This window comes from Phocoena phocoena, chromosome 3 (assembly GCF_963924675.1).
Source record: "Phocoena phocoena chromosome 3, mPhoPho1.1, whole genome shotgun sequence".
In the NCBI taxonomy this organism is placed as follows: domain Eukaryota; kingdom Metazoa; phylum Chordata; class Mammalia; order Artiodactyla; family Phocoenidae; genus Phocoena; species Phocoena phocoena.
In genome coordinates, this window is record NC_089221.1 from 126302799 (window position 1) to 126315827 (window position 13029).

Here is a 13029-nt window from a genome sequence, read left to right on the forward strand (position 1 = left end):
ACACATTTGAGCTAGGCCCTGGATAGAATATAAGGATGCAGAAGACGCTAGCTTTGTCCTTATGGAACTCACGGACAGGCAGAGAAAAAATATGATCCAAATAGCTACCGTACAAGTAAGCCATCCTGTGGTGAAGATTCAGAATGTAGAAGGCACACTTCCCATCCCTTAAAAAAATTTTTTTTGACATTAGGGACTATCCGTTGACTAGTCTGGCAACTCCAAGTGCCCTCAACCCCAATCACCAGTCCTTTCTCACAACCTGTCAGTTTTCCATACTAAATCTCTCTAAAATTCATCCACTTCTTCCTATCTCCACTGGCACCATCCAACTTCATTAATTCATTCAACAAATGCTGGAACATCTACTATGTGCACCTACTGTACTCGATGTCAGAAATCACTGCTGTGAACAACACAGAAACTCTCATGAAGCTCATACCCTAGTTGAGAAAACGAACAAAATCCAGCAGAAGTGCTGGAGATAACTAAAACAGTAGCGACCTCAGATAAAGTGGTTACAAAGGTCTCTCCTGTGAGAAGACCCCAGGACAGAATACAACCCTTCTGTGCACGCACCAGTCCCAACAGCTTGTCTCCCCACCTCTTGGACCCAATCTCCTCACATCAGTCAGTGACCCATTAAACGCGTAAAGGCATCGTAACATGTTCCCCTTGCAATCAGAGTAAAACTCAAGTTCATTAGACAAAAAAAAAAAAAACTTGACCTACATTAGGGCACTGTTCCACTCTGTTCATTAAGCATGAACAGACAAAAAAAAATCTCTGCCCTAATGCAACTGACACGTTAGTGAGGGGAAATGAGAAAACACACATTTTAAAACACAGTAAGTCGGGGGGGGAAGGCGGAACTGGAGGAAAAAAAGCAAGGAAGAGTGATGGGAGATGAGAGTCAGGCTTCGACTTTTTTAATTCCTCAAGTGCTCTGGCCCTGCCTAACCACCGTCTTGTGTTGCTCCCCCGCTTCCTCAAGTACTTCAGTGCCTTACTCGCAATACCCCTCTTGACTTTGCAGATGCTGTTTCCCTCTACCTCAACCAGCTGCCTCTTCTTTTCATCCACTCATTATTCCGCTTTCAGTTCAAGTTATTTCCTTTGGGAAAACGCCCCACACTCGGCCATATCGTACTCTAGGCTTCCGCAGCACCAAGCCCCTCACCTTTAAACACCGGTCATATTTTGACTTTATAGGGCGTTAGCAATTGTTTGTTGTGCATAACTTCACGTAAGCTCCGTGAGGGTACAGCTGTTATTCCCTTTGGTCGCCGCGAATTCCGCGCATAGCACGGAGCCCACGCCCCTGTGACAGGAAACCAACCTACTCGCCGAATCCGCAGGGAGCCGGAAGGGTTGCGTTTCGTCTGAAGACCGGGTAGGAAACGGCGCAGGGACAACCCGACTAACAGCGTTCCCATACGGGGCCCTGAGAGAGAACGCCTTCCCGCGAAGGCTGCCGGGAAGCGTGGTTTTTGAAGCGAGCGTACTCGTCACTTGGGGCAAGTGCGCGTGCGCAGCCTCAGTCAGCCGAGGTGGGGAACATGGCCGTGAGGTTCCTGTGGGCGGTCCGGCGGCGGATGCAGCCCCTCCTGGCCTCGAGTGGCGCGTCAGATGGCAGGTAAGCGAGGCAGGCCGGGGATCCGGGACGTGAGGACGATGCAGGAGAAGCGATCCGGAGGGGCGATTTTAGGCTGGAGGGCGAGAGGACCTACCAAGCCTCTCGGCCGCTACGACTGGGCGCTCACGGCCCCATCTTACGGAGAGGGAAACTGAGGTCTACAGCCTTGCCTCCTTGCCGGGCCGAGGAGGGTGGAAAGATCCGAGGTCACGCCCTCGGAGATGAGAACTGTTATTCAGCCCGAGCGTCGATTGAATTGGGGAAGTACCCTTCCCATCCCCTTCTCGACAGCTTTGGTGTCTGCGGGTAATTTGGGATTCTCTCCCAACACTCTGTGTGATCGTATCTGAGCTTCACTTTACCTATCGGTAAAAGGAGGCCGTTGGACTTGGTCTTTACAAACGGCCCTTCCACCTGCCTTCGGGAGTTTGAGGTTCCGGTTGCTACTTTTATCCATCAGTTGCGACTTTTACTGATCATTTATCATGCCAATTGCAGAACTATGGGTAGTTCTTTTTTTTTTTTTTTTTTTTTTTTGCGGTACGCGGGCTTCTCACTGTTGTGGCCTCTCCCATTGCGGAGCACAGGCTCCAGACGGGCAGGCTCAGCGGCCATGGCTCACAGGCCTAGCCGCTCCGCGGCATGCGGGATCCTCCCAGACCGGGGCACGAACCCATGTCCCCTGCAACGGCAGGCGGACTCTCAACCACTGCGCCACCAGGGAAGCCCAGGGTAGTTCTTTTTATTCTTCCGTTTAATTGAGGAAACTGAGGTTTAGAAAAGTTGAGTAATGTCTCCAAACTTAAATACTCGTGAAGTGGTGGAACCCAGACCGGAAACCAGTCAGGGCTGTAGAATCGGCCCTTTAAAATTAGTGACCAATGTTACTTATTCTTAGGGACTATTCCCCGTTGACCGTTTATTTATCGGAAAGAATAAAAATTGCTGAGTTGGGGGATGGGTCAGGTTGGATCTCTGAAAAGTAAATTAAATTACGGTGAAATCCAGAAATTTTGCATAACTATCTGTCACCTTTTTAACACACCTGACCCAGCACTGGGGTGAGAGGTTGAATTCCGGGTTTCAAGCTTTTTTTTTTTTCTTTCCTAGTCTTTTTGACAGTTTGTGGTGTAGGGAAGTGATCAGAAGGAAAATGTTCCCTTCTAATAAAATTTCCCCGACTCCAGTTCTGAAACAGTAGCAATTCAATGGATGCGCCGCAACTCCCTCTTTCTCACGACTTGGGCCCTGGCCGTGTGCCCTTTCACCTGGCCCTGAGGATATCTTGACCTCATTTCAATTGGATAAGTGTAGTTTGTTAGGAATTTAGGAGGAAGGATCTATTTCACCCTGTGTGATGTGTCCCAGATCTGTGGTGACCAATTTTCGAAATAAAAATGTGTAATCTTGTGTAATCTGACATCAGATCATAATAACTGAATTCAGGACTGGCCTGGAAGATAAAAGTAATCTTGCCCACACCCTTATACTGATGGTTCCCTCTTCCCTTTCTTGAAGTAAACTCCTTTACCTCCTTTAAGCCTTTGCTTAGATTTCACCTCAGTGGCCACTTTTCAATATATACCAGTTTAAATAAATAAACTATTTGTTTTAAAGACCTTTTGCGCTCACAGATTTCTTGATGGTTTTATTTCATATTAAGTTATGATGATCCAGGAGGTGTAATGGAAACTTCCTTGAACAGGGGGCTCAGAACTGCCACAATCCAAGATCTGCAAACTAGCCCCTACTCTAAACTTTTTATGTGAACTGAACTATATGTCTATATGATCTGTTTTATTCACCTGTATATAGTTCACAGTCCACAACATATAGTAAATGTTTTATAAGTTTTTGATTGACTTGATTTTACATATAGGTGAGCTCCCAACTCATTTTCTCTTAGTGTAGGTTCTCTTCCCTAAAAGCCTTGCTTTTACTTAGAGCTTGTGATCAAGATGGCTTTAGAATTCCAGGCCTCACTCCAATTCGATAAGGTACCTTTACTGGGCTTAATTTTCCCCACCTATAAAATGAGGGATTGAACCTGAACTGTACGGCTTTTTGTTTTGAATTCTCACTTCTGATATTGCCCTGCTGGTTCTAGGTATTATAATTTCGCTTTCTCTTGCTGACTTTTGTGTCCCCACTTCCAGCTATTTCTACTGCCTGATGCTCAGTATCCTGATTCAACAATACTGACTATGTAATCTTGAGCAAGTCATAAGCCTCTCTGAGCTTCGGTTTTCTCATCTATAAAATAGGGATGATGATAGTATTTATCTCACATGTTGTAAGATGAAAAGATGATTTAAGTAAAACCCTGTCAACTGTGTCTGGCCTTTAGCAAGCACATTATAAGTGTTTGTATTGTTACTGAGACTGAAAGCACTTTGTCTAGAGAGAGTCAATCTGGGAAACATTCCAGCCTCTGAACCTGGTTATAACTTCGGCTGTTTGTGATGGCATTTCTTCATAATGCACCACCTCCCTCCCACTTTAGGGGATGGCTGCATCCTTTCAGCACTGCCACCCAGAGAACCGCTGGTGAAGACTGCAATTCTGAGGACCCTCCTGATGAACTTGGGCCCTCTCTTGCAGAACGAGCCTTAAAGCTAAAAGCTGTTAAACTGGAGAAGGAAGTCCAGGATTTAACAGTGGGTAGATTTTATATTATCTGTTCATATATTCTGTAACATATATCATATTTTCTGTTATCTGTTTATATTATCTATATTCACATCTTTTCTCTGATTTAAATATCCACATAAAGTTTTTTAAGTCAGTTTTTAAACTGTTTCTTCTAATTAGCTCTTTACCCCTCTTGCTAGATATACTAGGCAAAATAATCTGTACTAGTTCAAAAACATTACTGACTATGGATACTCATCTCTTTTCAGTTCCCTGGTGTGTCACAGTACTTAGATACCTGATATTTTGGTAGCTTCAAAGGAGGTACAGTGCCTGGCATGTAGTACACACTCAATTAATATTTGTTGAATGAGTGAGGTCATTTATCATTGCATTCTGCCAGTCAGACTACCTCTGGCTTACTGTGCCAGTACTAGACTGACAGACTTTGAGAAAGAGAAATAATTAGAGTAATTCCAAAGCAGGACTGCCCAAAAATGGTAAGGGGTTTGGAAAGTGTGTCTTGTGAGAGGAATGAAAGGAACCAGGGATTATAAAAATGAAAGAAGAAAAGACTAAAGAGGCTAAATAATTGGCTTAAATTGATGACATATTTTTAAAACTTACTCTTGGCTCTCCTAGAGTTCAGTTCAACAAAAGAAAGTTGAAGAGTGGCAGTGTTGCCTGAAGGTGAAAAAGAAAGCTTTTTCTCAAGATAATGAGCTTGAAAACAGTTGTTCTGTGTTCAAACTGGCAGCCTAAATGACAGCCTATCAGGGCCGCTATAAAGAGAGATTCCTGCTATGACTGGGAATTTGGAGTAGCTGATCTAAGATTCCTACACAACTCGTGTTGTTGTTGTTGTTGTTGTTTTAATAAAAATCTATACCAAGGGTGAAATTTGTAAAGTAAGCAAAAAGTTTCTTTTCCACCAATAGGCATTTGTTTTCTTACCATTTTGACTTTGCTTTTGATGCTCAGGTGAGATACCAGAGAGCTATAGCTGATGGTGAAAATATAAGAAGGCGAACCCAGAGATGTGTAGAAGATGCCAAGATATTTGGTGAGAGGTTTATTAATAATAAAAATACCTTTTAGTTTAAGGGCACTTACTAGCAGTTGTGCACACTGAACTTAGCAAAAGACACATCTGGGTCCTTAACCAATCTATACCCTGCCCTTCCTCTATCCCCCTAGGCTTTCTGCTCTGCTTATTGGGAATGTTGTCAAGTGAACCATTTGCTAAAGTAATATTTGCCTTTATTTTCACCTGACATTTGTTATTTTATTTTTCAAGCATGTACAGTTAACATTCTAGTGCCTATACAGGCAATTCGGTTTAACTCATTAATGAACAAGTGAATCATTAAGATGTTCAGAAGAGAATCCAAAGAGCAGACACAAAGGCAATCATAAATGCTGAGATTTGCTTCACATAAGCAAAATTGGTCCATAACCATAGTGCAATAATCAACTGTATCTCCACCAGACAGTTTTCACAACTATAGACAAAAATCATTTGCATTACTGTCAGTGTTCTACAGCTTGCTGAGTTATAACTCGAAGGTTCAGACCACATGGAATCAGATAACCCTGAAAGCTGTGCTAGATTGAATCTATTTTTTCACTGATGGCATTGAATAATCTTTTTGGTCCATTTCAAAGTCGTTCAGAAATTTTTTCCTAAATGCACCACTTCTTGTTCCAAATCTGTTCACGAAAATGTTAATTGAATAACAGGGATTCAAGAGTAAAGGGCAAATCTGTGATTACTTGCTGTACTCACAATTTAATATGGAGCATTATACTTTGACTACACATAGAATGGAGTGCTTGAGGGGCCCTTGGACTCTATCTAGTCCAGTCTCCTCTTATAGGCAAGCTAGAAAAAGTTATTTGACAACAGGTGTAGACATGAATCCATTGATTCCTGATCCCTAATCTATTATTCTTTCCCTTATATCACACTCCTTCCTGTTCTCTGGATTTTATCCGCTATTTGTACAGGGGATTCACTTCATTCCTGTCCTGTCCAACCCTAGTCCTTTGGCTTAGCCTTCTGCTTTTCGTTCAGTGCTGTAGATATCACGTTTCAAGACTTTGAGTAAATTCTAACCCCCAAATTGTATTCCTGAATAGCTAAATACTGACCCCCCAATTGTGTTCCTGATATTTCATCCAAGTTTTAGTCTCATATTTCCAGCTATCAGGGCTCAGTGGCCAAGCCTGCCACCTGTTAGTCCATAAATACAGTTCTGAATTTCATCAGAAAAAATTTGTGGAAATTTATTTTCTCTTTTGTTAAATAATCACCTACATAAGATGCTTGATTTTGCCTCTTGTCCCACAAAACGTAAAATATGTACTATATGGCCCTTTAGAGAAAAAGTCTGCTGACCTCTAACCACAGGGAATTTTTGTGGCAAATAGAACAGTTGTGATAAGGGGAAGACTTCCTGCCTGCTTGCGGGGAGCAGAGTGAGTTGGCTTACCACAAGTCAAGCTTCGATGCTTTAGGAACTGGCTTATGTCAGTTCCTCAAGAATTAATAAGGTTCTCAGGAACAAATACATATTAAATAAACTCAAAAGAATTTGGTAATCTAATTTGTTAATTTATAGAGAAAAATGTGTCAAGCAAAACATGAAGATTGCTCAGTGAGCATGGAAGTAGAAAAAAAAGAAGAAAGTTTTCATTGTCATTAAATTAACATACAGTATAGCATGACGACTATCCTCCTTCCAGGGACAGTCTTGTCTCAGTAACCCATTTTCTCTTAAACAGGTCACAGAGATCCCTTTTTTCCCTCTAAGAAATGTTGCGGACACCAACCATCTATTGAAGTAACACAGTAATAGGAATAGGATCAGAGACTGAACCCCTCACTGTACAGACAAGAGAACCTAGGCTTCTGTTTACCCAGATTCATACAGCTTTACTGACTAGAAGCCAGGACTTTTTGTACCATGGCAGTGTACAAATCAGTCCAGCAACTTACAGCTTTCAAATTCAATTTGAGTATTTGTCTTCCTTTGTATAGCCAGGGAAAAAGCCTTTGATGTCCCTGATTGATCTTTATCAGACAGTCTTTCCTCTTGGATGGAATTCCAAATTTTATCAGTATACTTTTCAAGGCTTTAGCTAATCTCTTCTACCTTTTCAGCTGATGTCATTAACAGCTATTAATATATATGGCTCCCATCCCTCATAGTGATGGGAGAGGTATCTTGTGGAACTCACCAAGTCTAGTTCCCTGGAAAGGCCTGCAGCTTTCACTCTTTCCTCTCCATTGCCTCCTCTCCTACTCCAGGCCATATTATACCAAGATTACTTCAGTTGGCTCTCTTCCATTTCTTATGATATCTTTTCTTCTCACCCATCTATGATGCCCCCAGCACCCCACATAAATTGTGTATGTTACTAGACAATTTGACTCCTCTTCCACTTGTTTTGCTCAAGAAGCTATAATGGATTTCTATTACCCAGAAGTTAAAGATAGAATTTTTGCCTCTCTGTCAGTCATTCCTTCCCATCCAGGCAGTACATACCTGGGAAATCTCTCCTCTGTCATCATCTCTTTTATTGGCTGCCTGCTTTGACACAGGGCCTTAAACCTGTCACTGGACCAAAGCTAGATCAACAAAGTCCTTCGCCCCTCACCAGCTTTACCAGGGCGTTTGTGTCACCATAGGTATCTGTGATGATGATGTTCCTTATCATTTCTGTAAGAAGAATGAAGAATGCAGCATTGGGAGTAATGAGATTTCTCAACAACTGAGTTCACTTTTATAAAGTTTATGTGACTCTAAAAAGATTAGACAAGCTTGGTGGCCTGTCTTCAGCAAGTGTATATAACTTCATAGTAGGCATTAAGAGACTTACCTCATCTGTGGAGTATATTTTTTTCCTGTTCCTATTTAGCTAATCCTCAAGAATAAACCACTCTTCGACTCCTCCTTAGCACAGTCTTGTCTACTATTCTTTTTTTTTTTTTTTTTTTTTTTTTTTTGTGGTACGCGGGCCTCTCACTGTTGTGGCCTCTCCCGTTGCGGAGCACAGGCTCCAGACGCGCAGGCTCAGCGGCCATGGTTCACGGGCCCAGCCGCTCCGCGGCATGTGGGATCTTCCCGGACCGGGGCACGAACCCGTGTCCCCTGCATCGGCAGGCGGACTCTCAACCACTGCGCCACCAGGGAAGCCCCTTGTCTACTATTCTTTTATTATTCCCCCATCAGTGAAATACAAGTGTCTTGTTTCTATTGAGAATGTATGCCTTTCCACAAATGAGACAGGCGGGAATTTTCAAAATATTCATAACTTAGTACTAAAGGTGAATAGCAACAAAGATACAAGAAGCATATAAGTCAAGTTTTTAAAGGACAGGTTTCTGAACCTTTTGTATATAGTCTCACCTAGTTCTTGGGTTCTAACCATCTTTCCCATTTCCCAGAATACTTCCTAGTCATATGCCTTCCAAGAGAAATGCTGGCTCGTCAGTTGGGTGTCAGGGGTAATCATTGGTGATGATCCCTGAATCCTTTGTGGCAATCTTTTCATTTCCTGGGGTACCCAGTATACCAGCCAGCTCTCTGAGCCTTCCCCAAACTGCGCCCTCAAGAGCAGAGTGGTTTCCTCACAAACAGTAAGAGTATTTGGTTTCTCTGTAGGAATTCAGAGTTTCTGTAAGGATTTGGTGGAGGTGGCAGACATTTTGGAGAAGACTACAGAGTGTATTTCTGAAGAAACAGAGCCTGGAGACCAGAAGCTCACTCTGGAGAAGATCTTCCGAGGCTTGTCACTTTTAGAAACAAAGCTGAAAAGCGTGTTTGCCAAACATGGCCTGGAGAAGATGACACCCATTGGTGACAAATATGACCCTCATGAGCATGAACTCATCTGTCATGTGCCAGCTGGTGTTGGGGTGCAGCCTGGCACTGTGGCATTAGTAAGGCAGGATGGCTACAAGCTTCATGGCCGCACCATTAGACTTGCCCAGGTGGAAGTGGCAGTGGAGTCTCAGAGAAGACTATGAATGGGCCCAGAGGAAATGAATGTTCTCCCGGAGTGCAGTCACCTGTGATTCCTTTATTTATTAAACTAGGTTCGTATTGTACATGAGGTACTTCATGTGATCTGTTTTGGATTTAGTCATATTGGCTTTATTTCTAAGATACTCTTTTGATTTAATGTGACCTGTTTGGTCTCATCAGAAGTCTTGCCATTGGGCATTTGAACAATGTGACAAGTGTTCCTGTGGCCTTATCAAAATACGTTTAAGAAAATTATTTTTAAATTGGTACTCTGATGACTTTCAATCCAAAATTTTTTTTAAAGGTGGAAATGAGTATATGTTTATGTATTTTCAACTAAATGTTCCTTACTAATGGTCCCTATAAAAGGAATTATATAGAATCTTGTATTTGTGGGAAAAGGAGATGGTAGGGATTGGTTTAATATTTGGGTACTTAAATGATAAAGCTTTATAGTTGTATGAATTTAAATCATTTCGGTTGATTTTTATGCACGTAGATTTTCAGGACTTCCCGTTTTTATTTTATTTTTCTTTTAGCCATCTTTTGTCCTTGTAGTTCCTGCCAGATAAGACTTCATATTGACACTCATTGTCCCTTTTCAAATCCCATTTACAAGGCTAATGGCCCAGGCAAGACTTGGAAGGCAGAGACTGGCAAGAAATCAAGATACCAGGTCCCTTTCAAGCAAGTATGGCCAAGAAACCTTGTGCTTTCTTTGTTGAGTTATCTTCAATTTATTTTCAGCCTCCTCCCTAGGTATATAATCATTTCAGGGAAATTGAGGCAGCACCAACAGCTAAAGACCTAAATTGGTCTATATAGATAATTTACCCACAACTTCTCTTTCCACCAGCCCTTAAATCCTCTGCCACTTTGTCAGATTTACCTTATGATCCTTTATTAGATTACGTGGGGAGGTGGTCAGGACAAAAAAATGTTAGGTTCCCGTGATTCCTCATTAGTTATGCTAGGTTTGGGGTGTTTTTTTTGGGGGGGTGGGGTACTGACAATTCACTACCTCTCTTACATTGACAAGCATTATTTCCTAGTTTTTGTGTCTGTCTTATGTCACATGTGTAAACATCTAGCTCCCCTTTTATGTATTGACCTCCTAGAGTTAATGAGCCTATGTGTATATTTTTTATTTCAGTCTTGCTTATAGATAGTGTTCTGTAAAAAATTTATTCAATAAATGAGTTAGTGAAAGAATGAGATATATATATATAGATATCTATCTATCTATCTATATATATATCAATTGGACATTAGAAAGGAGGTCATATGGTTATTTTAGTGTTAGAAGCAGCCTTCATGGTGATCTAATCTCACCCCTTCAGCTTCTTCTGAAGTATGAAAACATAGTCCTTTTAGGACTAGACTCAAAGAAAAAAAAAATCTCTAAAACTAGTAAACTAAATTTTAGTGAGAACTTAAGTAAGAAACAACTAGATATTAACTTCAGTCATTTAAGATTCAACAGTTCTATAACAAACATGCAAATATGTCCCCAGCAGAGAATTAAATGTTGTTAGGTGTCCAGATTGCCCAGGTTTAGGTTTAAGTTACTTACCCATAAAATAAATCCATTCCTACTAGAACTCTATGACCCCATTCTGTGGGGTGGTGAAAGTTATCCTCTTAGACATCATAGATAGTTCTAGCATACTACACAAGCATGTATCAACAAAGCATCCCCCAATGGGTCCTACCACCTCCACCAGATTTAGACACTTAAACAAATACATGCTTCTAAGATGCAAGCAAAAGACTGTTGGTGAGATTTTAAAACCAGAACCTCTTTTGTCATTCCACTAAGTACATACTGTAAATATAATGAGCAGTCAGATTTCACAATAGGAATTTGTCTTTTTTTGCCTTCATTCCTTTGAGATTAACAAATAGTGACGACGAGAAAATGAGCCAATTATGATTTCCTTTGTGTTCTTGGATCACTAGCTATCATTACCAGTGAATTAGAATAACCATAATTTTAGGTGTGGAATGTTCTGATTACTTGAAGAGTTTTTATTCCTTGCAACCTCCTGTTTTAGCAAGTAGACTGAGAATAATTTTAGATTCTTCTACTATTCAGTAGTTTTGCAGACTTAAAAGTATAAATTTAGAAGATGGAGCTATAACAGTGAGAATCTCAAAATGCTGAAGGGCTTTCACGAGCCAGTGCAGCATAACAGAGCATAGTAGGCTTAGTAGGCATCAACTTGAACACAATTCCCAGCCTAGTCACTCCACTCTTCTGAGCCTGCTTCCACGTTTGTAAAATGGTTATAATTCTCAAAATATTGTGAGGATTAAGCGAAATGTGCAAACTGCCTATTACAGTAGGCCCTCAAATATTTATTTTTATTGCCTTTTATTATACACATTGTTTTTCGTATGTTTTTATAGTTGCCTAAAGCCTAGGGGAAGGGAAAGACTGGTTAAGTGGTGCTTGACTATAAAAAAAATGGTAAGCTAATCAATCACAGTGAACTTATTTTCCTTTTAGCTTCTGTTTTTTGTGTTTGTCTGTTTTAGCCATAACAAGGAAATCTACATTTTTAGACTGGAGAAATAAAATTGTTTCAGTGCCCTTAATTATTTTCATCTTGATGGTAAAGTAAAAAGACATCATTGGCTTGCCGATGATATGTGTAAGGAAGCTTTGACTCATTTGAAGAGGGATCTTGATGCTTTAGTACTTGGATTTTACGAATCTTTTGTGGATTTTCCTCACTGCCATAAAGGAATTATTCAGTTTGATACTGATATAAGCTTGTGGTGCTCTTTCATGGCAAAGGATTTAATAAGTGAAGAAGGGTTCTTAAACACTAAAGCAAAATCAAATAAGGAAGGCTAAGGATGAAATATAATCTTCAGAAACAACTTTAATAAAACCTTAATTGAAATAACTGTGTTTCACGTGTTTAGTGTCTTTGTCTGCCAGATTCATATTGTGTATTGACACGGTCACTTCACTAATTGCTGACCCACCTTATTGACACTCAGTGGAGGTCCCAGCAGCCCAGCCAAGTGAATGCAGTGTATGCATTCCACACCTTGCCTTGGTGTTGAAGTCTTGTCTGCTCTTCTGCCTCCTTGACTTGCTTCCTTCTGATTTCTATGTATTTCTTAGATCTGGACTCCTGTTTCTGCCCTCCTCTCTGGCACTGCCTTTTCTTGTGCTCGCTTCTTGGTTCCAATTGTCTTACCTGCTTTAATCATTTTCACTTGAACTGCAGGACTTCTGACCATCCTCTCAACCAGATTACTGGCATGCGGCTTACTGCTTCCATAAGCCCTTCCCAACCTTTGCCTGGCCTTTCCTTTACCTCTGCTTCTCCACTGGCTTCCACATACCCAGCCTCCTGGCTAAGTGCCCCTCTTTGGAACCAGCCTTTCCTGTAGTTTTGGCCTTGCATTTTCATCATTCTTCCAGTCTTGTCTGCATACCCTGGCTCCATAATCCATTGTTCCTCATACTCCCAGTGCTAGCTTGTAAGTATATTCTTATTCCTGTCCACTCAGACTTTGTCCACATTCTCAAATTCACTGGAGGTTTTAAAACACGACTCCAAAATCTCCTTGAATCTGGACCAATAGAATATAGGGAAGTGACACTGCTGGTTTCTGACCCAAACCTTCCTGTCTCTGGATGCTCACTCTTGATACAGCCATCAAACCAAAGAGTGAGCTCAAGTAGCCTGTGGAGTGGAACTGAGGGCCATGGCT

General features: G+C 41.3%; 1 protein-coding gene across 1 annotated transcript; it reads left to right on the top strand.

The window, feature by feature from the left end:
- Positions 1-1547: 1547 nt before the first annotated feature.
- On the top strand, positions 1548-9580 carry GRPEL2 (GrpE like 2, mitochondrial). Its single transcript, XM_065875232.1, has 4 exons — positions 1548-1636; positions 4140-4293; positions 5249-5330; positions 8935-9580. Exons 1-4 carry the CDS (start codon positions 1560-1562, stop codon positions 9297-9299), a joined length of 678 nt encoding a protein of 225 aa, XP_065731304.1. The 5' UTR covers positions 1548-1559; the 3' UTR covers positions 9300-9580.
- The last annotated feature ends 3449 nt before the right edge of the window (positions 9581-13029 follow it).